A 25,845-nucleotide genomic window follows, 5' to 3' on the forward strand; every position below is an offset into this window, starting at 1 on the left:
CTAATGGATCCCCATAAATATCACAGCTTTCAAACTAAATTTTTTTGTTGCTTTTTAATATTCCCTTGTCAAGGTGAGGAAAATTTATCTTATGAGACAGTATTCAGCCAAAAGAGCCACTGGATGGAAACTCAGTTGTTTAATTTTTTTCTTAATATTAGAGAACAAAGAAATGTTTATAGCAGAGTATTTTTCTTGTGTTTTAATTTTCAATTCTTGTATTTTATTTTCTTCCTGATAAATAAGATGTGTTGAATGTTTTTAATAGCCAAATAAAATTAATTTCATTTACCCACCCCAATGACAGTCACTACAGTGTCAAGGCAGTGTCACCTGCTTCTGAGGACCTCTTCTCTTATGCCTTTATTTATTAATAAAAAACTAGCCTCCTCCTAATTTCCATGTTATTAAGTTCTCTGTTAGCTTTTTCATATGTAGAGCAGGGGCAATATTACATTCACAGCTGCCTTTTCGGATAAGCAATTTGAGAATCAAATGCTATAATGCATGTCCTTTGTAAATTGGGTAACTCAGGTCAAAACTTGAGACCCGCTCATGCCCAAGATGAAACCCAGAGTACACTGGGCTTAGGATCACTTGGTAAAGGTGGCTCGATGCCATGGAATTAGGGCAAGGGGTAGCTGTTCCAGCTTCAACTATCTCTGAGCATCGAGACCTCAACTCACACCCGGTTCCAACTTCTGAGTTAATGACTGAATTTTCACATCTTTCCACCACTAGGTGTTTTGGAAAAGCTATTGTCGTTTTCACTTTTATACTCATTGCTGTTGTGAAAAATTTCCTGAAGCCTTTCCTTACTCAGAAGACCAGTATAATCAGCCCTGGGCAAAGTCATGGGGAAAGATGACAGGAGGGGGCTACTGACAATTTCATGTCTAGTTGCATAGAGCTTTGAACGGTACTGGGGCAGGTAATCATCGGTTACTGTGTCTCGAGACACCCACTGATGCCGTGGAAAAGGGAAGATGAGTACTTGAGCTTCAAAGGCGGGGAGGGGAGGGGAGGGGAGGGGAGGGGAGGGGAGGGGAGGGGAGGGGAGGGGAGGGGAGGGGAGGGGAGGGGAGGGGAGGGGAGGGGAGGGGAGGGGAGGGGAGGGGAGGGGAGGGGAGGGGAGGGGAGGGAAGGGAAGGGAAGGGAAGGGAAGGGAAGGGAAGGGAAGGGAAGGGAAGGGAAGGGAAGGGAAGGGAAGGGAAGGGAAGGGAAGGGAAGGGAAGGGAAGGGAAGGGAAGGGAAGGGAAGGGAAGGGAAGGGAAGGACTAGAAAATTTCATGTTGAGACCAATTGTTTTCCCATCTTAAAGCCGTAAGAATAACCTGCCTCCCACTAATGTTTCATAAGTCAGCTTCTCTGTTTGAAAGAAGGCTGCCTGGAAGCAGAGGCCATTGGCCTAGCTCTGTGCCTCCATGGCTTAGGGTGAGATCCTGTCCCTCGCTGATATTCCGTAAGTGTCTGTCGAGCAGTATTACTCCTTTCTGATTGAGTGACTGTCCACGCCAACTCCACTAACAGGAGAATTAGAGCTTGGTAAAAACTGATTGCAGGCTGTGTGCTCTACGTATTGGAAAATACAGAACAGTGCAAGCTCGACTTTGAGGTCATGAAACAAAATTTGACATCACTGATTGAGTCTAAAATGCCTGTTCTGTGGACTTGGGGAACTTCCTTAATGAGCCTCCTGGGATTACAGTGAGGCACAGAACAAGTGGGTTGGACACCCCATACCCTCTCAGAAGCTCAGTCTCACAGCTACCTGTTCTTATCCCGATGGTTCAGATAAGAAAACTGAGGCTTAGGGATGTTAAATAATTTACTGAAGACAAAAGTAAACTGGGATTTGACCCCAGGCAATTGGAGTCCACGGCTTGTGCTTTCAGCCACTATTCCACAGTATTAGAGGCCATGGAAGACTCACTTGTTGTATTAAGTTGCTCCCTGAGAAATGGGAACCAGGATGGACATGTTTCTGTAATGGTTCGGTATCTCTTAAAATGAAAAGGTGCATTTTTCTATGTTTGTGAATAGGTTATACATATGATACAAAATTCCATAAGCACACAGTATAGAGGAAAAATATGTCTATACCACATATATATAATATATAGACACTTCCGTTACTGATAAGGCTGGAAACTGGGCTATGCGGGTTGGGTTAGCTCAGTGGCTGCCATACCTAGGACACGTTAGGTGGTATTTTCTATCACTACAGGCTTCCCTTCCAGCACACTTTTCTCCTCTGTTTTCTGTCTGTCCCTATGTCAGGCACTCCGAGCCCTCTGGCTACACCAACCTACCTAAACCCTCAAAAAAGTCACCCAAAACCCAATATTTATAAAGCATCTACTGTGTGCCAGGTGCTCTTCAGGAACAAGGCCTACACACTTCCTCTTGAGAAGCTCATGTTCATTCAAACGTGTTTAAGGTCCTCTCTGCAGAGGGAAGATACATTTCAAGGGCTCAGCACAGGGCACACCTGTTAGAGGAGGCTGTGGTTGGAGGGAGGTATTTCCATAGAGATCTTCAAATGCCACCACAGAGGCAGCCACTTATTTTGCTTACCCTTAAAGGTTATGGTCCCCGCCCGGCCGGGCATGGCTCAGCGGTTGAGCATCGACCTAGGATCCAGGCGATCAGGGTTTGATTCTCAGTCAGGGCACATGCCCGGGTTGTGGGCTGCAGCCGATCAATGACTCTCTCATCATTGATGTTTCTATCTCTCTCCCTCTCTTTTCCTCTCCCTGAAGTCAATAAAAATATATTTAAAATAAAATAAAGGTTACGGTCCCCCGTCCGGCCAGGCGTGGCTCAGCAGTTAAGTGTAGGCCTAGGATCCAGGTGATGGCGGTTCGATTCCTAGTCAGGGCACATGCCCGGGTTGCGGGCTTGGTCCCCAGGGGCTCGATCCCCAGCAGGGGGTGTGCAGGAGGCAGCCCATCGATGACTCTCTCATCATTGATATTTCTCTCTCTTCCTCTCTCTGAAATCAATAAAGATATATTTAAAAAAAAAAAAAGGTGATGTTTCCCTATTGCACAGCAACGTGAAAACAGATGATGCAAGTCGCCACTCTTTGTTAGGAAGGGTATGGGAGAACCAACTGACCTTTCAATGGCACCTCCCAATCTTCCCGAGCCTCTGCCCAACATGATTTCTAGGATGTGCTGAAATAATGTCCAAGCGGTATCTCTGGCTAACTGAATCCCAGAGAACAGAGAGCAGATGCAAGTGCATTTATCAGCCGCTTCTGAATTCTTTGTACCCAAGTGTGACCTTGTGTGAAAGCTGTATACTGCTTTGGGAAAATGTCAGGGTCACGGATCTATAAAAAGCTGTGAAGAAAAACCTCGAATACTTGGAGTGGTTCCCGGATCTCTCCAGACTGGTATCCTGGAGGCCAGGACAGCTCTGCTCTTCCACCTCTCCAGACCCACACAAGCCAGAGAACCACCCTGGGAGTGACTCAGGATGAGAATTCCTAGACTTTAATCGAATGGCTGCAGACTGCGTGCAGGGCAGATGGATGTGGGGCAAAAGTGGGAGCAGAAAAACAACATGAATGTAAGTCTGCCCCTGCCCCCCTATCCCTGACCCACAGGGCCCACTAACCCCGCAGGTCGGTTCTGGGCCCCTCACCCCCGCCGCAGCCTCTTAGACCACATTACCCCGATGTGCTGACTTCCAGCTTCTATTACCTCAACTCCCTTGCTCACCTACTTGTACTCTTATTTGTTGACTTGGTTGTTTGCTGCCTCCCACCCACAACCCCCAAAACAGATCAGCCCCACCCAGTTAAGGTGGGTCTGGCAAGGCCCCCTCCTCCCCAGTTTTCAGAATAACGTGCACTGACCCTTGGTAGGCGCTCAGTGATCCCGGTTGAAGGCCTGTGTGAATACGGAACCTTGCTGCAAGGCCCTGGGTGAGGGCGGTGGGCACAGGAGCCCCTAAGGCTGGCCGGGGTGAGGCGGCCGAGGTTCCACCCGCCTGCCCCTGAGCAGGCCTCTGCCCCCTTCCCAAGGCCAGAAGGGCCGGCTGAGCTCCGAGCTCCGCGCGCCCACCCGCCCGCCCAGGGAGGCAGGGGCCAAACCGTACATGCGGCCAGAGCTCCGCTGTGAGAAGCCTCCAGACGGGCGCCAGGGCCCTGGCCGGCCCCCAGTCGTCGGGGGTGCCTGGGGTGGCGGGGACAGCCCCGGCGGAGCAGCTGGGCCGGGGAGGCGTGGGCTGGGACCGCCCCGCGCCCCCCGCTCCGCAGGCGCCGCCGCCGGCCGGGGCCGCTCGCCGAGTTGGCCGCGCGCGCCGGGAGGAGCGCAGAGTTTGGAAAGTCGTCGAGAAGCTTCTGCGGAGAGAAGGGGGTGGGGAGTGGGGTTGCAGGAGAGAAAAACCCGCCTCTAGCGAGGAGAGCGAGGAAGAGGGGGGGAAAGGCGCCGAGTTCCGCTTCCTGAACGGCTGCGGGGAGAGGAGGTTGGCGCTGGGAGGGCCGGCGGGACGCGCGCTTTCGGGCCCGCGGCGGGATCGGCGCGGCGGGCGATGGCCGTGGAGCGGACCCGCAGGTTCACGCGCAGCCTGCTGCGCCCCGGGCAGGCGGCCGAGCTGCGGCTCAGCGCCGCGTCCGCCGCCGCCGTGGCCGTCAGCAGCCGGCAGCAGCAGCGGGTGAGTGCGGCGCGCCCTCCGCGCCTCCGCGCGCGCCCCGGGCGGCGGGGACCCGGAGCCCGGCCTCCCCGGGCGCCCCTGTCCCTGCAGGTCTCCGCTCCCCTCCCCCGCACCCCTTCCCGCGCCGCCTCGGCCGGTGCCCCCGGCGCCAGCTCGGAGAGCCAGGGCCACCGACGCGTGAGAACCGGGGCGCGTTTGGGGACCTGGGGCACGCGAGCAGCGGCGCGGGCAGCGGAAGCGCAGCGTGGGAGAGACTGTATCTGGGCTTGGGGCGGCGGGGAGGTGGCTGGAGTGCGTCACGGGGGGGCGATAGGTTGCGAGGTGCCAGGGACCCGGCGGGGGGAGGGGGCGACATCTACCGGACGGACCCCCACGGACCCCTCAGCCGGGTGACTAGTGCGCAGCGAAGGGAGGTGGTAGCCCGAGGTCCTCGCCCGCCGTGGCTGAAGCTGGGACCCCGCGTTAACACCGTCGGGGCAATCAATGTAGTTCCAATCACCCCCCCCCCCCGGGGGAAAGCCCCGGAGACCCCTTTACGCTGCCCCCGAAGGCGCAGGGCGAGCGGCGGGGAGACGCGGGCCTCCAGCGCAGCCGTTCCTGGCCTTTCCGAAGATGCCCCGGGGCTGTCCCGCCGCGCGCGCTGCCCGGTGACTTCCTCGCCCAGCCGCCTGCTAAGCGCCGGGTGATTTCCGCGGGAAATCCTGGGGCACCAGCCAGGCGCTCTCGCCTGGTGCCCAAATCATAGCCGCCCCGCTCGAGATGCTCATAAATTCCAGTAGGTGTCACACTGCGGGCTGGAAGCGGCGGGAGGAAAGGATCACCGCCGGTGGGAAAGGGAAGCGGGAGGAAGCAGCCTCGCAGCTTGGACCTGGGCTGGGCAGCGCGCTGCCCCCTTGGCTGACCTCGGCTGGACCCGAGCCCCACGTGGTGGGTTTCAGGTTCCGTTTTGCCAGGAAATATCATTAGGAATTAAACGGCTTCTTTTAAGAGTGTCAAAGAAAAGGGCTCCTCTTGCCAGTCACCCCTCAGGAGGGAGCCAAGCGCTGCCCAGAGCCAGTTCCCACAGCCAGGATTTTCTCTAAAGCCAGAGTTCAGAAAGTTGAACGGAACGGAAGCGAATTGCCTGGCAGAGGGAGGCGGCCTGGCTGCCCGTGGGGCGGGGGTGGCTGCAGTGTGACCCGCCTTGGTGACCAGGGCGCTTCTCGCCTTTCCCACTGGCTGCAGCCTGCGGTTACTCAGAGGTGATTCAACTGTGCGCCTCCCGGGAGCTTCTGATACCAGCAGGCACCTTTCAGGGCAGGGGGCGTAAACTGCCAAAGAGAGCATTAAAAAAAAATGGTGCAATTCTAGTAAAAGGAGAAACAGTAAGAAAACCTCTAGGCTTGCATGGAAAAGAATCTTTAATTTCGAATGACGGTTCAGGGTTGTGGCTTTGTCATTCTCGGCCGTTTGCTTTACAATAGCTTCATTATTTTGCCAGATGTCAGTAAGGATCCGATAGAGAACCGGGTACGGAGAAATAAGTAGCCTGCAATGGGCATAAACAGCTCTAAATGCTGTTTTGTTTTGAAGTGGGTTTTCCTAGAGTGTTTGTCCTGCTGGAATTTCTATAAAGCATATGTATCCTGCGTACCTTTCTATACACACACACACACACACACACACACACACACACTACTTCTCCAAATTCACGTCACGTTTGAAATCCTAGGGTATCTTGTCAAAATGAATGAGTTCAACGTCTTACAATGAGTTGGTGGGGGGCGATTCACCCACAAAGGTGCTCCTGCCTCCCTCCCCTCAGTTCAGCACCTTGGCCAACACTCCTGAGCTAGCTTTTGCCAAGACATGTCATAGGATCCTACACATCTAGGCAGGCACTGTTGGCAGTGATTTTGGCCCCAAGAAAACATGTCTGTGCCTTCCACGCTATCTGGTGATGAGTTCTCTGAGCTGGCACCCAAACTCGGTGGGATTCGGTAGGGCAGAGCACCTCCTCTGAACCTAAAACTTTGTCACTGTACTGCACGGGGGAGGCTGATCTTGGCATAAGTCAGCCCAATCCCTTAAGACTGTGTTTGGGACTTCAAATCCTCAAATCCTGGTTGTCAAGGAAGAAAATTAATAGGATGGGGGAAGAAGATTATGGGTCAGTCTCAGGATCAGGTGAAATGTAATTTACTGCCTCCCATCTGAGGTTGTCCCACAAAGCAAGCTTCTCTAGAGCAGAGCCTCAGTTTGAAAATAATTAGAAATGTTTCTCTCATGTTGGGACTTGAGTGTTTTATCACTTTGGTTGAATGTACATACCATGTTGGCCTCCAAGTTGTAATGCCACTAATTAGAGATTTTTTTGTAAGAAGCCCTTCTTTTATTATTTTTTTCCTTTTTATTTATTTATTTTTAATTTTTTATTTTATTTTATTTTTGTTTAAAATATTACAAATGGCCCTTTTTCTCCCCAGTGACTCATTCCAAGAAGCCCTTCTTTTAAAATGCATGAAGTATATTTGTACTTTAGCACTGATTAGTTCATTTAGATGGCTTTCGACATTTCATTAAGCTATAAACCTAGGATTTTTGCCTACATATATATATATATATATATATATATTACTTGATAGAATTTCAAATGAAAAATACTTTTAAAAAGTATAGATTACTTTTTGCTAACACACCAGATTTGTCACTTGATACAACACTTGGTATTTTAGGGAACTTTGACTAAGAAGCAGAACCTTTGACAGACCAAAGTTTTTTGGCAGAGAAATAATGACTATATAAACATGTTTACAGCTGCATGAGCAATTCCTAGAAGGAAGAATTTCCTCCCCTTTGAACTTAGAGATATTTGAATAGTTGAGAGTGGGAGGGTTTTGTCCTTTTTCAAATGAGTGGGAAATTCTAGATGCTACAAAAAGTCATATGCTGGGGTTAAGAGTTAGTGAAGATGAGAGAAGTGAATGGAATGAAATGAAACACTTGTTTGACTGTCAGTGTCTAGAGTTAAAAGCTGTATGCAAATAAAGGTCTGTTTGTTTGGCATTCTTAGCTGTCTTTTGTTGTTGTTTTCATTTGGTTTGGACAGTGCTTTTCAGAACAAGGGCATTTTCACTTTGGCAGAAATCACACACTTTAGCAGAAATCACACGTTTATGTGTTCATGAGGAAAGTCCCTTGCCTGGTGAAGAAGTTGTCACAAACTTTGTTTACAAGGTCAAGGTCAAGGTTGAATGTTATTGTGTCAACTAATGTTTTTGACTTCTCAAGGGCATTGCAAAAACCACTTTGAAAATAAATAACAGTGAGACCCAGAAAACTTCTAGACAGGTCCAAAAACTGAAAGAATGAGGACCCATGTATGGTTTAGGGCTGTCTTTTCCTTTACCGTTTTCTTTAAGGCCTAGCATAAGAAAAGAGAAGCAATGTAGGTGGAACGATAAACAATTTCTTGAGAACCTGCAAAGTGCCAGGCATAGTGTTAAATGTTTTATTTAATTCTCAGAGCAATCTTATGAGGAATTATTAATTACAGAGAAGGCCATTGAGACTCAGAGGGTTAAATACCTCTAAGTGAAGTGACTGAGGTGTGATCTCTTCTGTCACCTGAATAATAACTAGCAGAGGGTCACCTTCTATTTTTATAGCGGCTTCCAAGAGCATCTCTAACTTGGAAGACATGAGGAGCTGACTTTGGTTGATGTGGCCTTCAGATCCATAGCTCTACCTAAGGAACCATAACTGCTGTCCCCATTGGTACTTTAGAGTACCTGTCAGCATTCACTGTGGTGTTCCTCTGAGGTTAGAAGCCACAGCAGAGTCTATTGCAATTACCCATAATAATAACAGACATTCTCAAGGCAACTGGGAGCTCAGTTAAGTCCTTCAAGTATAAGCTTACTCAGCCATCCCCATGCCATCTGTCTGGCAAAACCATAAGCAAAGTCTGAAAGAGGGTGGGGTTAAATCTCCTCAAGTCCAGTTCTCTTCTAGGACTGGCTCCCGCTTCAGGCTCAATCACTTCATCTCACTCCAACAAGGGCCTGAAAATTGTCCATGCATTGTGTGTCCTTTCCATTGAATGGGGCTGTGTTGGGATCCTTTACTCACATGCTATCATATTTGAAGGAGTGATTTTGAGTGTTTTACAAAGATGGGCGTAAGACAACAGCAACAAAAATATAGTAAGTAGGGGGTAAAAAGCAATACTAGCAACAACAGCAAAAAGCAATATTAGGAAAGTTAGATGGAGTCAGGAGGACGTCAATGGAGTGGGATCGGTAAATAAAACGCATAAACATTAAATCCTATCGTGTTGCTAAAGGTGCTTCCTAGTGGCCAAGTCAGAGAGGAAAACATGATCACCCATGAGATTAAGAGGCCCATGAGGTAAAAGAAATAATTTACTCTAGACATGTTTAGTTTTAACTTGTGCTGAGACTCAAGAAACAAGAGAAATTTTTTCTGTGGTTTTTCATAAAGGGTAGCATGGTCCAGTGATAGACCCTTACCACTCAGAGTGCTCATGGGCCAGCAGCGTTGGCATCACATGGAAGCTCATTAGAGATGCAGAACCTGAGGCACCCCCACCCCGTGGACCTACTGGATCAGAATATGACTTTTAACAAGATCCTTTGCTGATTCATAAGCACATCAAAATTTGAGAAACACAAAAGTAAGCTATGTCAGCCATACTTTTGCAAAATATTGTCAGGAAAGACAATTGTGTGAGGGTCCAATACAATGTGGTTTATTCTGCAATACTTTGAAAGGGTTCCTTGAGGCAAAGATACAGATCAGACCAACTAAGAATGAAAATAATATTGGTTCATTGAGAAGTAACTTTAGAGAAGTCCTTCTATTTTGTGTTATATTTTCTCTGTCACCTAACACCTTAATTATAGTGTGAACTTAAATTTAACTTCTAGGTCAAGAAAATAATTCCATATCGTACAGGAAATGGTTACCGTGTGAATCTGTAGAAGGTCTCATGCTGGGTTAGTGCCCTAAAGATGTGTTGCAGTGTGAGGTGGGTGTTAACCTGTTTACCAGACAATTTCAAAGCAGAGTCTCTCTAACTCATGAAGGACATGCAATGGTGATTCCTCATTGCTTTGTAAGATTTATGTTGCTATCATATTGACAATAATTGGTTATGTCAGAAAATCTGATTGCTGGATTCAGAAAATCATGAAAATGTTTCTTTTCTCTTATACCCATTGAGTCTCAGAAAAGAAATGATTTCTCTTGTTCACATTTGAATGTCCTAAGGATGGGCTTCCATGGAGTCGAAGACCGTGATTTGCCTGCATGCTAGAATATGGTCCAGGGCCCTCTGACTGGCTGCCCTTCACCCCTCTCTTAGGACGCTCTTGCCTCTCCTTGACCGTGCAAGGTGAAGTGTCCTCACACACTCTGAACAATTTGGCCATATGGGAGTTTGACGAATGGGAGCTGGCGCAGGAAGTGTCAGAGCCTATGAACCTGGAGACCAGAATTCCAACCCTGGCCTGTGGTGCTTCTTTTTGGAGTTTCAGTTTCCTGATCTGTAAAATTAGGGGATTCGATTATTGGGTTCTTGCATTGCCCAAATTCTCCTGGCTTCTTCTCCCTCTCCCGGTTCTCCAGTGTCACCTCCTCAGGAGAGTCATCTTGAACCACCCAAGTCCTTTATTTTCCCCAGCCTCTGTCTGCCGCTACCTTCTCTCTCCCATTCTTGTGTATCATTTTCCTTAGGTCTCTCATCACTACCTACACTGATCTTTTTATTTATTTCTTGTTTCTCTTTTCCAGCCTCCTTGCCTTCAATGTAAGTGCCAAATAGAAATGCTATATTTACTATATGAAAGTGAGGTGGAGAGGTCTCCCGTCTCCCCGCAAACGAGGTGCTTAAAGAAGAGTCAGGGGAGTGGGCTGGGGACACAGGCATCACTGAGGGATCGCGGAAGAATTGTGACTTTACGGTTCCCAGGCCGCCAGCCTCTGCCAGTGATGCTCCTGGAGTCAGCCCCACCATCTACTTGGCAAGTGGTGGAGACGCAATTATTCCGAAAGCTATTGAGCACGTCTTCTGTGCCAGGTACTTTACTCGCACAGTCTGTTTTGATCCTCATGACAACCCTACGGCAAAGGATTTTTTGTTCCTATGTTATAGAAGAGGAAAGAGATCCTTGGAGGTCAGGAACTTGGCCCAGATCAAATAAGGAGTCGGTGGTGAATCGAGGAGTGACAGGCAGGCAGTCTGTCCCCCAAGACCACTCCGTCCTTCTGGCCTGCCAGGCAGGCCGGCCTCATGAAACACGAGTTAGCATCCTGGGGGAGCAAGGGGGAGAGGAAACCTCGGAGTGCTAGCCAGAGGAGGTTCCCAAAAGGAGCTTCGTAGTGAGAGGGGAGCTGTGGCCACTTTGCTCTGCTTAACAATTTCTCATTTATGGCATCAGCAATGCGAGGTATCGGGAGTGGCACCGACTCTGGCCTTGATGTCAGCGCTCGGTCACTTCCCAGGGACAGGACTGGCACTGAGTAGGTTAAAGCTTTGCACACAAAGCCCCCTTTAGCCCCAAAAAGGCAGCCTGATTCTCCCCATTCTGCAAAAGTGCACTTGTGGCACCGTGAGCATGGAGCAGTTGGGTCGCAGTATTGTATCAGCCACATTGTCTTTTGTCGTCTTGATTTTCGTGTTCATGTTCACAGATGAGAGGGTGGGTTTTTCCCCCATAAAGTGAGATGCGTTTCCTCTTTTCTTCCACACAAGTGTCAGTGGGCCGGAAAGAAATGCTTGTGGTTGCTGGACTGGACGCGGTGACCTACATTAAATGATGTAGAAATAACAAAATGCAATGAATGTGACTGAGTTAGTGCTAGTGGAGGAAAACACTTGCTCTTGAAAATGGTAATATTTTGCAGTTGGATTAAAGTGGAAATGCCTGCCTCTGAGAGTAGAAGAATTAATGGACCCAAATCATCAAGAGTTCCTGTAATTGTGCTGCTAAATGTGAAAATAGTTTCTGTAATTCAATTTCAGCATACCTCCTCTCCTGACATGTAGAATTTGGGAAGCTTGGCAGTTTTTTAATTTAAGTTAAACGCCAAAATGGCAGTTTAAGAATAGAATCTGGGGGGGAAGGGTTCTATTTAAAAAGAAGACACCATTTATGATCAGTACAATGAACTTCTCTTCATATCATTATTTTAGTAATTACCAATTTAAGTGACTAATTAAGGCTGTCAAAACGACCAATGACTTTTGGCCTTCCAAATCACACGTTCCATAAAAAGAACACGGGCATGAACACTTCACTTGGCAAAGAAGCAAACAAAAACTTAACAAAATTTACTGCTCAGTGAAATATGGTAATGGATTTTTTTTTTTTTTTGAGCACTCATTGTTTATTTGCTTAGCTTTTAAAAGTCCCTTTGTCACAGTTCTTTAGAATGAGAAAATGGAACCTGACGACAGCTCAATAACCATCACAAAAATGAAAGTGACTTTGGAGCTCAGTAACTTTTTTGAAGGAGAAAATTCAGATGTGGAGAACTAGCATTTAAAGTCATTTACGTTTTATATGTTTGCACTTATTTAAAAATCAGACTTCTATTCCGAAGAGGATTTTACCTTCGAAGGAAAAGTGTTCCAGCGTACCTATGTACATAGCTATAATATTTTTTCTGCATGGTTCACTACTACTACTAAAGTCGAATGGCATACCAAAATGCACAGATAAGGTTTTTCAGGATCTTTCTGAGTGTTAACAGGGAAGGTTCATTCATTAACTTCAGTTTTTTGGAATCAAAGCCATTACGTGGCAGCTAGCCAATCAATGAGAAAAATGTGTCTTTTATCATTAGGAAGCAGAGTTTTCCAGACTGTGTAACCTTAGCCAAGCCTTTTTTGGGTTTTAGTTCCTTGTCTTTAAAACAAGAAGGTTGGACAGTAAAGCCTTCTAAGATGCTTTAGTCCTAAAAATCTAGGCAGTTATGCTTTCTAAGAGGTTTCCTTAGAAGATTAAAATATTTTTTTCAGTTAATTAACACCATTATTGATTAAGATATCTGACTTTAGCAACCGGAAGAATTGGTCCAGATGATCTACAACCATATTTGTATTTCAGCGATGAAAATGGTAGCATAAAGCGGTTATTTGGGGAGGTAATGAGAGGAATGGCTGTTTATACACCTAAGGATGGGGCTAGTTGCATGAGAACTGGCCAAAGGAGAGCCAACAGGGACAAAGGTGGGCAAGGCAGGTTCTCTCGACCTGGTGCAGGCTCGAGGCAAACATGCAATCTCACCTCCCACTTACTCTTCGTGGAGAGAACAGCAAGACCATCTGCCTTAGAAAGCAAGCTTCCCAGTTCCCATGCCCGACCTTTGTCATTGCAGCTCTCTGGCCTAATATCTGTGCCAAGGGCCTCTCAGTAGCCACATGGCTGGAACAGAAACACATGCAGGGAGAGGGTGAACTGTCTTCCAAGCTCCAGGCCTTCTCCCTGCCATCAAAAAGCAGCAAAAACCTCTCTTTTCTTAGTTCTGTGTCTGTCTCTGTTTTTTGTGTTTGCCTCTGTGACCACCTTCTTACACCTGAGAAAGGTAATATGATCGGTCCCTGCCATGGTGTGATTTCAGAGCTGTTGGAAAGACAGCAGAGTCTACCTTTCCAGATTGGTCTCCTGGCAAGCTGATCCCTAAGAAGGTCTGGGTCTTTCATTCAGCAGTTAGAAATTAGCCTTACATACACAAGATGGCTATTGACTTAAATTCACTACAAAATGTAAATCCATTCCCCAGCAGGTGTGCCTTGGAAAGAGGCCGATCCAGTAGGACAAAAGGAAATAGAAATAAGAGGCTACTGGTACCTGAGATGACTTTTCTTGGCTTTAGTGATCTCCGTAGCTAGTCTGATCTCTGGCATACTTCGCCACAATTTGCATGACACTTGTCCCTGCTGCCTCTGGGACTAGGATGATGAAGTATGGTTTTCCCCTCACGTTTCCAACACCCTGAGAGGCCTTCAGTGATAGGCATGTGGTTATTGTTTCCATGTTCTCAAGGCAGGAAAATGTCTGGAACATAGTAGGTGTATACTAAATGCCCATTAAGTGCAGCCTGGCTGGCGTGGCTCAGTGGTTGAACATTGACCTATGAACCAGAAAGTCACGGTTTCATTTCCAGTCAGGGCACATGTCCGAATTGAGGGCTCGATCCCCAGCAGGGGGCGTGCAGGAGGCAGCCCATCAATGACTCTCGCATCATTGATGTTTCTCTCTCTCTCCCTCTCCCTTCCGCTCTCTGAAATCAATAAAAAATATATACATTAAAAAAGAAAAGAAAAAATGCTCATTAAATGCAAGACAGAATGTCACCCTTGGAGATGACAGAAGTACAGGTTAGGCAATAGGAAATCTAAGTGCCTGGTTTGCAATAAATGAATTCTTAGGTATGTTTGAGAAGAATTACTTTGGTGATGAAGTACCAGCTTATTGTATCTGCCAAATAGTCACAAAATAAATGGAAGTAAATGCAATGGAATTGAGTTCAAAGACTATTTAAAAAATTAAATGTTGATTGGCATGAATGCCTACTCTTCAGTAAATAAGATCCTGCCAAATAGGTGTTATTGTGGTTCCAACACCAGCTCCTTACCTGGGGGGCCCCTTGGTGGCACACACAGGCCTCACTGTTTGGCTCGGGATGTCATTGTCATTCCCACTGGTGCTGTTCGAAGTCACGAGGCTGCCACAGAGTGGAACTCTGAGCCGGGTGCAGAAAACATTGATTAACATTCAGGAAGTGTGGGCCACAGGGTTTTGACAACAACGGTCCTTTCCTAGTCCCATGATGGAGGGTGATTTATCTTTTTAAGGAAACTCTTAATAAATCACCAGAACTATATGATTTTATCAGTGACTGTGAGGGCTATTTTAGTTCTTAGAAACTCAGCCTCCTTCCTTTAGGTCAGGGAGTTCTCCGGACACTGTCTTAGAGCATTGTCGTAACTGTGCTCTGTGTCTTGTTGTTGTTGTTTTATTTCAATTCTCATTTAATAGTCTCTTTTTTACATCTGTACTTTTTAACTTCTGTTGCTTTTTATTAAATTAACAACTCAAAATATAAAAAATAATGAAGAAAAACACCAGTGATGGCCCATAACCCTACCACCTACTGGTAATAGCTTTTGGTATGTTTATTAGAAACATTTGTCTGTTCTCAAAAATATTCTCTAACACACATTTAAGCTGACATTGAATATTTAACTTTTTAATGTGTGTTAAGTGACTCAAGCTAAATTTCGTCCAAGAATTCTTCCTTCTGGCTCTTATGTCTGCCAGCCCGTACGAAATATGTGTCATGAATAAGTGAAAAGAAATTGTGCTACATTTCTTGGTATCCTACCATCATAGACACTTAGACCTGAAGGAAAAAAGGAAAATTTGGTCTAAAGTAGATAAGAAAACAGCCCCTGGGACTCTTGTTCCATTTCTTCTTGCCTGTCAAGACCTAACTCACTTTTTCCCTCGCCTGTTCCCCTCCCTGAGTCCCTAGTCCAGTCTCAGCCTCCTCTGCTTTTCCACAGCACTTCTTAAATACATTCATTGCTTTTTGTTGTAATTATTTCATTATTGCCTCACCCCATCAGATAAGAGTTTTATTATAATACATGATGGATGGAGAGACATATGTGCATACTTAAAGTTCTACAAATGTTCTAATTCCTCCGTGTCATTTTGAAAGGGAAATACACTGCGAACATCATACTCTGAGAGGAGCAATACGGCATTATCTTTCTCTTCCTCACTTAGATGCTTTAAATATTACCTAGCTTTGGAAATAATAGCCCAGCATTCAGGTTCAATGCTTTTTTAGAAAGTGAAACAGGTTCAGAGACTTTTTTTAAAGGACCCATTTTAATTATTGCCTTTCAATGAGATGATGTGCCTAGGAGGAGAGGTTGCATTTTCGGTCTGTGATTTCTTTCTTTTTCAAAGTGTACACCCTATCATTGCTCATGGGAATTTTTAGCTCCTGAAAATTTCTGCCATTTCTATTTTTTTAATAGCTGCAGTGAGTTATAATAACTGTGCATTAATTTTTTTTATGAATTATCCAGTTTGCTGCGGGAGATGTGAAGACATTAAATAGCCCCACCGCTCACATTAAAGATCTTTGATCTAATAGTTTCCAACCCCAACATCCCCTTGCTGCCTGGCTCACAGGCCCAGTGGCTGCCTCTGGGCACCTGGCATGCAGCCTGGAAGCCACTGGCTTTCACGTTTGGTGGTCCCCAGCCCAGAAAGCTCCTCTCACCCTCTTTCTCAGATACTGCTCGCTCATGGTTTCCTCAAGGAATCCTCGCCTAACCTCTTAGTCCAAAGCCCAGTGAGCTTGACTTGCACTGGGTATCCACATCCTGTGGCAAACACTGGTTTTTCTGTTTGGAAATTATGAAATATCTCATGGATGGAAGAATATCTAGAATATATCTACTCCTTAAAGAGTGAAATGAAACTGTAGTTTATGAAATGTCCATGAGCAAGGCTCTTGCAGGCCTCAGTCTGCCACTCCTCATGCCAGGCTCCTCCCTTCCCTAGCAAGAGGCACCAAACAAATGTCTCCGTCAGCCCTGCCTTGCTTTTTATTTTCCTTTTTTTATTTTGAAGAACATTCAGATTTACAGAAAAGTTGTAAAAATAGTCTAAAGGATCTTATATACCCTTCCTCCAGTCCAGCATTAACATTTTATTACACTTACAATTAATTATTCTCTTTCTCCCCCCAGTCTCTTTCTCTCTAACACACACACACACACACACACAAGACAATGCCTTTCTGAAACATTTGAGAATAAATTGCATACATGATGCCTTTTTACCTGAAAATACAAGGTGTCTTAAAAAATGTATACATACTTTAACAGCTGATAGCACAATTTTGAAAATGAAATGTATTTTAATAAACACTGCTTTTATAATTATTCAAAGTGTGTTGCGTACACATTTTTTTGGGACACCCTATACTTCAGGTATACATCCTAGAAAGTAATTCTCTTACATACATGTAATACAATGATCAAAATTGAGAAATTAACATGGATAGTAATAGTATGTCTTCAATCCATGGACCTCACTAAGATTTTGCCAGTGGGCCCATATTTTTTTCTGGTCCAGGATCCAAGGATTACAGTTAGATGTCACATCTCTTTAGTCTCCTTTAATCTAAAACAGTTTCACCGTCTGTCTGTGTTTTTCTTTCCCCTTGACATTTTGAAAAACAGCCATTGCTTTGCAGACGGGTCCTCAGTCCGGTTTTAGACTGATGCGCCCTCAGGATTAGATTCAAGCTATGCTGTTCGGGGCAGGCGTGTCCCAGGAGCCAGGCGGTATCTTCAGTGCAGCCTGCCAGGGGGTGGGGGGGACAGTTTGTCCCTTTACTGGTCACTTAATTATGATGGTGTGTAACAGGTTTATCTTCTGTAAAGTTACTAGGTTCCTGCCTTAAGTCAGCTCAGGCTGATATAACAAAATGTCACAGACCACGTGGGTTAAAGAACGAACAGTTACTTCTCGTAGTTCTGGAAGCCGGGCCGTCCGAGATCAAGGCTCAGGCGGGGGCAGTGTCCGCCGGGAGACCTGTCTCTTCTTTGTCTGCAGGTGGCCGTCTTCTCATTGTCTTCTGCGGCACAGGGCTGAGAGGCAAGCAAGCTCTCTGGTGTCGCCCGTCATTAGTGCTCCACCTTCATGACCTAGTTGCCTCCCCAAGGCCGCGTCTTCAGATACCACCCCGTTGAGGGCTTAGGGTTTCGGCACGTGAAGCGCAGGAGACACGAGCATTCGGTCCTTAGCCGTTGCCTCTATAACTAAGGTAACGTGTGGGGACATCCCCTGAGACCCCCTTCCTTTTCCCCCCTCAGACTTTTGCCACTAAATTTAGCATCTGGAGAAGATACTTTCCTGAACCGGTCTTACTATGAATGGACATTTAAGGTGCTCCCGTTTTGCTTTTGCTGCCGTGAATCTCCTGGCGCACAAATATAGGGACTTTTCCAGCGCATACCTGTCCTCAGCCTTAGCGACGCAGCAGCCCCCCTTCTCTGAGGTTTTGCTTTCCTTGCTTTCACTTACTCATGGTCAACCTCAGTCCAGAAATATTAAATGGAAGATCCTAGAATTAAACAATTTGTATGTTTTGGATTCTGCACCATTCTGAGCAGCGTGATGCAATCTCACACTGTCCTGCTCTGTCTTGTCCGGAGCGTGAATCATCTCTCTGTCCAGCGTGTCCACACTGTATGGGGTCCCCACATGTCAGTCACTTGGTAGACATCTCGGTTATCACATCGACTGTCGTGGTATCGCAGTGCTCATCTTCAAGTCCCCCTTAGTTTACTTAATAATAGCCCCAAAGCTCAAGAGTAGTGAAGCTGGCAATTCAGATATGCCAGAGAAGTCATAAAATCCTGCCTTTAAGTGAAAAGGTAACAGTCCTTGACTTAATAAGGCATTCTGTCATCTTACATCTTCACAAGAAGGCTGAGTTCAATAAGATATTTTGAGAGACAGAGAGACCACATTCTCATAACTTTTATTACATTATCTTGTTATAATTGTTCTGTTTTATTATTATTAGTTAATGTTAATTTCTTGCTGTGCCTAATTTATAAATTAAATTTTATCACAGATATGTAAGTATAAGAAAAGAGAGTATATACAGGGTTCAGTACTATCCGAGGTTTCAGGCGTCCACTAGGGTCTCAGAATGTGGATAAGGGCTGGGGAGACCACTGGATTGCCAGGCTGTCCAAAAACTTACTTTCCACTCTCACACGCAGCAAAAGACTGTCCTTTCTGCCACTTCCTTCATCGTAAACGTATTGTCAGACTTTGATTTTCGCCATTTGTTGTGAGTAAGATGGTATCATATTGCTATTTTCATTTGCATTCCTTGTTTGCCAATGAAGTAGAGCTTCATCTATCTGTGTACTGGCCATTCTTTCTTCTTTGCCACGCTGACGATGTAGCACATATTTGGGATACTTGAGTTCATATCAGCTGGTGTTTCAAAATTAATGGTTGGATGATCATAAGGAGTTGCTTTGTAGAAGGAAATTTGTTGCATTTTGAAATTTTGTTAGCGTTTTCTCAAAACTATGTTGGTAATTCGGAACAGTACCCTTCCATCATCAAGTGTATGGACTTCATCACTCACTACATACGAGTCCTGTATCAAATTCCCATGATGAGATTCACAACAATAAATGCAAGCAGGTGTCTCCATTTTAGAAAATTCTAAGTATTAGAACTTTTGCCCAAATCTAGGGACAAAAGAATCATTTGGGCCCCAGAGTTTCCTCGCCCCAAGCATTTCTGGCTCAAATGGTTTTGCTTGAATCAAACTGATTATACACTATAAATATGTCTCATTCATTCCACTTGAGTTATAGTAAATACCCAGCCTGAAGGGCACATGGTGACATCAAAGTCTCAGATTTTTCCAGGGACAAATTCTGGTGGCAATATATACTTTTTATATTAGAAGATTCTTTTTGACTTTAACAGTTAAATTCTATACTTGTATGAAAATGAGTGGTTGTGCCAAGTGAGTTTGGTAGAGAAGCTCGTTTTTACTGTCATAAGATTGCTACTGATCAGGAAGTGTCACACATCAAACACTTGCAGTAGTTTCCTGTAACAGTCACATATATTGGGAGATTTTAACTTTTTTTTTTAATTCAGTCATAAGGTTCTGTCATAAGATTGCTACTGTGACTTGAAGCTGGGTGTGGGAACCAAACTGTATGGAGTCTGGCTGCTAAAATTAAACCTTCAAGAAACAGGTGAAAAGACACCTGCAGCTCGATTTGACTCAGCAAGAGAAATGGGCATAGAGTGGTTTAGTAACTTGCTCAAGATTATACAATTTAAAATGGTAGAGGTAATACTCAAGCTCCAGAACTCACAACCTTTGCTACTCTATTGTAAAATGCTGTGTGTGTGTGTGTGTGTGTGTGTGTGTGTGTGTGTACATTATAACATTATGCATTTTAGAGTATCATGGGGAAAATTCATAATTAGGAAAATGCAATTTAATGTTATCGAGTATAGAATCCAACTTGATTTATGTTCTTTTGTTACTAAATGGAAAATCAATTTCTACAAAAGTTCATTATAAATAACTTATTGAAATGTATCTATAACTTTGTAGAACAGCCTAAATTATTTAATGTCTGGGTCCCCTCTTTATGTTGAGCTTCCAACGAACTCAAGTGTCCCAGAGGAGCTGTATCAGCTTTGTTACACTGACAGGACTATTTATCTCTAGGAGTTGTCTTAAGAGTACTGAAGAGCCCAGACACTCACGTTTGTATGACTTGGTAAAGAGCTGGGAGAGAAATAAATAAAATAAGACAAAATAACAAACAAACCCTTATGACTCTATATTCTGTGTTCTGTCCCAACTGAATTAGGAAATCAAACTGCAAATATAAAAAAAAAAAGCTAAAATCTCCCAATACATGTGATTGTTACAGGAAACTACCGCAAGTGTTTGATGTGTGGCTTCAACACAAAATAGAATGAAGCTCCACCCTCAAGGGTGCAGGGTCTTTGTGGACAAACCTTTCCGAGTTTATCTTTTTCTCACACTTCTTCCACTTCCTTAACAGCATGTTTTAAACAAACACAATTGATTAAAATAAACAGTAAGGGCAGTTTTGAATGAGGAAACAATCATAACAGGCATCCTGGGGTGGGCGCGTGGGGCCATAGATTGGGGTGAGGTGGCATTAGCATCTGCTTAGCTTTAGTGGAAATGGAAGCTTGATGAAATGATGGTCTACTCTCTGTTTACCCAGCTGCCTTGCACGACTGTCAGGTTCTCTGATGGACACGGGATAGCTGAGCAAGACACTTGTGGTCTCTGCCACATTGGTTGCACAGCACAAGGCAAAACTCTCCAGATCCCTTTGCTTCCTGCAGACTCCCATGATTTTTACCCAGTTTTCCCCAAAGTGTAGTTTCGGGAACAAAATGCTCATTGTTTTATCTTTGCAGATGTGTTTAAAGCCAATGAATATAAACGATGTATTTCTCTGTCACATATGCATTCCATCACATTTACGGAGCTGTTTTCATAGACGTGCAGGAGGGGTGTATGTATGTTGGAAACCCAAGAACCTTGGGAAGCCACACCAATTTCATTTTCCTTACCGGGGGAAATTCTCTAGTGCATGTCAGAAATTAGATTTCTGAAGGTGGAGATTATTCTAAATGGTAGCAAGTGTTGCTTCATCTCATGTTGAGACGCTTACAACACATTTTTATAAAATCACATCATCTCATGATTGCCATTAAGTTGGCAAACTCCCTTAGAATCTTAAAATAGCTACCTCTACTCAGAGGCCAGAAATCCCCCAGAATATATCACAACAATCATTGTCACTTTTGTTCCTCCAAATAATGTCATAAAGTTTGGTTTTTGGAGAACAATCATAATAATAAAAATATAAGGAAAAGTTGCTATTAAAGTAGATGTTGCTGGGTTAAGTTGTTTGGCAGAAAATGCGTCTGTTGCTTCGTGATTAGTTCATTAGTTCTCAGTGCTTTGCCAATGTGTTCACCATATTTTATCTTGGTCTTTGCTGTGACTCATCTGTTCTGCTCTGTAGACTATATTGGCAACAGATGAACATAAATGTGTTTCTTAATCTCAAGAAAATGTCCAGGACGTATAGTCGCAATTGTTATGACTGCCCTTCTAAACCTATTGTATACTTTAATATGGATTTCAAGTCTATTCACTTAGAAATCATTGTTAAGGTGAGTGTTCTGGAATGGGAGAGAAAAGTTACATTAAACTCTTGGCAGTCTCAAACTATGAAATGCCAGGGAGGTAAGTGCCTCCGTCTACCTGGAAGGACAGCTATGGCTATGTTGAGTCTCTGTGTCTGACTCTGAGCTGGATTCATAAGGAATTAAGGCACCAGAACAACATATGGTCCCCAGATATGCTTGTAATTGACACCCGTGTCTTCGGGGCTCCAGCCTGTTGGTTTAGCTTCATCAATTGGTCACATAGCTCGACAGAAAGCATGGGAACTTGCCTAACTTATATTCAGATTTTGGCTGCTGATCCTGAGCTTAATAATCATGAAATCAGCAGACCGTGCTCTGCAGAATGAGAACTGAGCATTAAAAACTTTCCGTCTTTTTGTTCACCCTGACATTCCAGCCCAATACCTAAGCCAGAGCTAAGGGCTGTTTGCAAAAGGAGCTTCCAGCGATGAGAGAATAAACCGTCAGCTTCGAGATGGAAGATCTGGTGTCAAAAAAATGTGGGGCAGGCCACTGCGCGGGACAGAAAATTGTAGGCATTGAACAGCTGGAACCAAATGGAAGAAGCCAGAGGGAGCAGATGCCAGGAGTATCAAAACTGGCTCTAACGAAGAAACCCAGGCAGGAGCAGTGGACACTGAAGTGGGATTGGCAGGAGGATTTGTATCTTAGCCAGGAAAAAAAAATGCAAGCATGCTCTCTCAAGCTTTGAAGTTGCCAGCCCCCAAATTCACAGTTGTGTTCTTTTTAGTTAACCATGAGAATCTGTTTCAGATCTCGGAAAGCCAGAGTCGGTTTGGTCGGGTATTAGTCGGGGAGCGTGGTGTTTCTCCAGATCTGTTCAGGAAGCGATCACATCATGTGGGCAGGTCGACAGCCTCTCCTGGGTCGAAATCCCCCAGAGCACACGAGTCCTGAGGATGGGAGGGCCGCCCAGCACCGAAGCTCACGAATAAAATATTAGACGATGGGTCTCCAGAGGGGCCCAGACCATAAAGAGAAGGGCTTAGGGAAGGTATAGCCATTCAAAAGTAGATTAGTGCCAATTCATAACAGCTTTATGTACATTTACATGAGCCCTTGGAAAGGCCTCGAACTCCCCCAACTTCAGTTGCAGCTTGTTGGCCTTCCGTGAAACCAACTGAATCCTCTAAGGGGAGATGAGAGTTCAGAGGGGTGCACTTGGCCCTTTCCATCCAGCACCCTAATTGAGTCTTCCCAGCGGCAGCAGCAGCTCATGCCACACCAAGCCTTGGGTCACTGTTTTTCTCCTTCCCAGCTGCTCAGAAACAGATGAAAAACTGAGTCCCCGTGATTGACAGGATACACAAAATAAATAGGGAAGGAGACTACATACTTTTTTTTAAAAAGAATAATGGTTATGAAATTTTTTTCTTTATGCTCTGTGTTTTTCTTTGAAAGTGTATGACTACTTGGAAAACAAGCTGTCACGTTGGTATAATATTCCCTGAAGCGCACCCTTTCTCATAGAAAATCACTCACATAGGAGTGGTGGGACAGTGCTACTAGGGGCCAGCGCACCAGGACTGTGAGTTCACGTTACTCCAGCTGGGGATGGGGCTGGCGACCAGAAGGTGGCCTCTACTCTCTGTTGGCAGGAATTAGGAAGAACAGATGCAGTTATAAATAGAATTATAGCTCAAACCAGGATTACGTGGGTAACTCAGTCAACACAAGGATTCATTTGATTCAATTTTCTGGATGATGTCATCAATAATTAACTTAACTTTGTTAGTGAAGATCTGAGACGAGAGAACAGCTTAAAGTTTTCAGCAAGGCCAGCATTTCCTTTTTGCTAATTTTTTTTTTTTTACTAGTTGGCATATCTCCAGTTATTGGCTTCTTTGGCTAGACTCTTATCCACTTTTTTTTTTTTTTTTTTTTGACAAAGCAGAAAAAAATCACTAAGAGACTGTTTAGATGTCTAAAAGAAACTGGACAAACTGGAGAAGCATCCCTGCTGAATAATTATCTTATCAAACTGCTGAATCACTCAGTCTCTCTCTCTCTCTCTCTCCCTCTCTCTCTCTCTCTCTCTCCAGGATCATTTTATTTCTGTTTCTCTCCATGTAACATTCAGTTCTTAGTGTGAATAGTGAGATTTGTTCCTGTGGCTAAGCTATCTTCAAAAAAAAGTTGGATGGCTAATTCCATCCTAAACTTACACATAATGCACAGCCTCTGGAAATGTATAGGAAAGGCCCAAAGCTGGGCTGAATTACTCACCCTTCTCATTTACTAAAAATGAAATTATTGAATAATAGATTTGATTAGGAAATCCTTTCAAAAGCTTTTATTGGTCTAATTTTAGTCATTCTAATTTGCACATGAGCTTGGAAAGTGAAAAATGTAAGTAAGAGGACTTGCTATTTGGGAAAGAATGCACATTTCAAGAACCCCACTTACAAGATTTTAAGTAAGATATTTGCCTTCTTACTCATATCAAAACATCACAATTTATTCTAGTTGTTGTTTACAGGATTCTAAACAAGTACAAATTATAATATATTATTTATTAAAAATGTCTTATTATGAGCATAAACTCTAAGAAGTTATATATGTTGTAAAAGTCCAGATAAAAACAGAAAATCTTGACATGTAGACAAACTATTTTATTCTTTATTGCATATTTAATATGGAATATGTCGTAAGACTTTTTTAAAAAAAATTATATACTAGCGACAAAGCTGCTAACCAGACCTGTTACAGCTCCCTGACTCTAAATGCAGCAGCCACAGTAGACAAGATAGATATAGACACGAGTGTACCTGATGTTATACGGCTTTATAGTTTGAAATTTTAAGATAGGATTATTTTTAAATAATCCCATCTAATTTAAGCCTCACCCAAACTCTAGGATGGGGAAACTGAAGGTTAAAGAGTTTGAATAAATTTTTTGCCCCAAATGTTCTTATTTTAGCTGGTTATTTTTCTTTGTAGTGACGTTTTATTTAGTTGACTTTTCACGGCTTCCCCTCCACCTTTCCTATCCCTACCAAGTACAGAAGTAAAAATAATCTTTCAAATAAAAATAGAAATGAAATAGAAATACAGCACAGTGCAGGCCGCTGCAAACAAGAAATAGTGAGAGGGAGAAGCCACACAGAGCAGGGTAGTGCCTGTGAGTGCTGAGTACTGAGTCCAGAGTACTGAGTGCTGAGTACTGACCGTGCTTCACTGAAGGCAGGCACCTGAAACCAGGTTGAAAGCTGGCAACCAGGGGTTGAAAGGGGGTCCTCTGCCCTTGAAAAGGCCTGCAGGGAGCTGCCACCACTGTCCCATTCCTAAAGAGCCACATTCCTAAAACACAGCCTCTCAGCCTTGGCCGAGATGCCCACTGACCTGCGTCCTGGGTTTCTCTGGTGGCCAGGTGATGGGGTCATCAGGCTGGGGGGGAAGCGGCCCCATACTCCGACTCAAGATTAGCCTGCAGACTGAAATTCCAGAACACAAGGAAGACAAATGCTAAGGGAAGTGCCCCCTTAAATCAACAAAGGATGATTGGGGTCCTGATTACATGATTATCTGGGAAAGTCTTCTTTAAAGGTCTAGTGAAATGCTGCCATCTCTAAGGAGTGGTGGCCAAATAAACGGCCAACCACATAAACGGAAAAGTTGCATTCTTGTGCTAAATTCAGAAAACCCCAAATGATCCTAAAGTGGGTGCTCCACCCAGACTCCCTCTCCCTAGGAGTAGATAAGACTTTTTTTTATCTCACCTTCAGAGAGAAGGCATGTGGTAGAGATCAGGGGCCAATTACATAAGAACCACATTAAAGTCTTTTTTGTCCCCTTATATTGGAGGAGTTTATTTTAATTTAGAATCTTCAAGAGGTAAAGGAAGAATTAGCATCTGTATAAAGAATAATAATAATAAAGGACATCCAGGTTTTTAAAAAATGAACCAATTCGAAATCATGGAAATGGAAATTATATCTCCTGAAAGGAAGGAATTAACTTCAGACTAGACTCAGTTCAAAGAGAACAAATAAACGACAGTACTGGAATCTCACAGAACAAAATTCAGAGAAATTGGGAGATTAAAAATAAGACAGAGAAAAGAATGATAAATTCAGCTACAGTTAATTAAGAGGGAAAATAAAATGAGTTTCTGAACCAGCAGAGGAGAAAAAGATTTTTAAAACATATCATTCCAGCCAAACACATAACAGGTGAAAAGAAGACAAACAGAAGCCACGATTGGTAGACATCTCAGAAATAAGATTTTAGACATTGACCTGAATACATCAGTAATTAATCACAATAAATGTAAGCTGATTAATTTCACCCATTACAAAACAGAGAATATACTTAGTATTATAATATATTATAA

At 44.3% G+C, this 25,845-nt stretch overlaps 1 protein-coding gene across 2 annotated transcripts in view; it reads left to right on the top strand.

The window, feature by feature from the left end:
• Positions 1-4,447: 4,447 nt before the first annotated feature.
• DOCK10 (dedicator of cytokinesis 10) overlaps positions 4,448-25,845 on the top strand; it is a 203,411-nt gene continuing 182,013 nt past the window's right edge. For both annotated transcript variants that reach the window (XM_081143278.1, XM_081143279.1), the window contains exon 1: positions 4,448-4,665. In XM_081143278.1, the coding sequence (XP_080999404.1) occupies positions 4,543-4,665 (123 nt within the window). In that variant the 5' untranslated portion in view covers positions 4,448-4,542. The remainder of the gene's footprint in view (positions 4,666-25,845) is intronic.

The sequence above is a fragment of the Miniopterus schreibersii genome (genome assembly GCF_964146895.1).
Source record: "Miniopterus schreibersii genome assembly, chromosome: 7".
Lineage (NCBI taxonomy): Eukaryota > Metazoa > Chordata > Mammalia > Chiroptera > Miniopteridae > Miniopterus > Miniopterus schreibersii.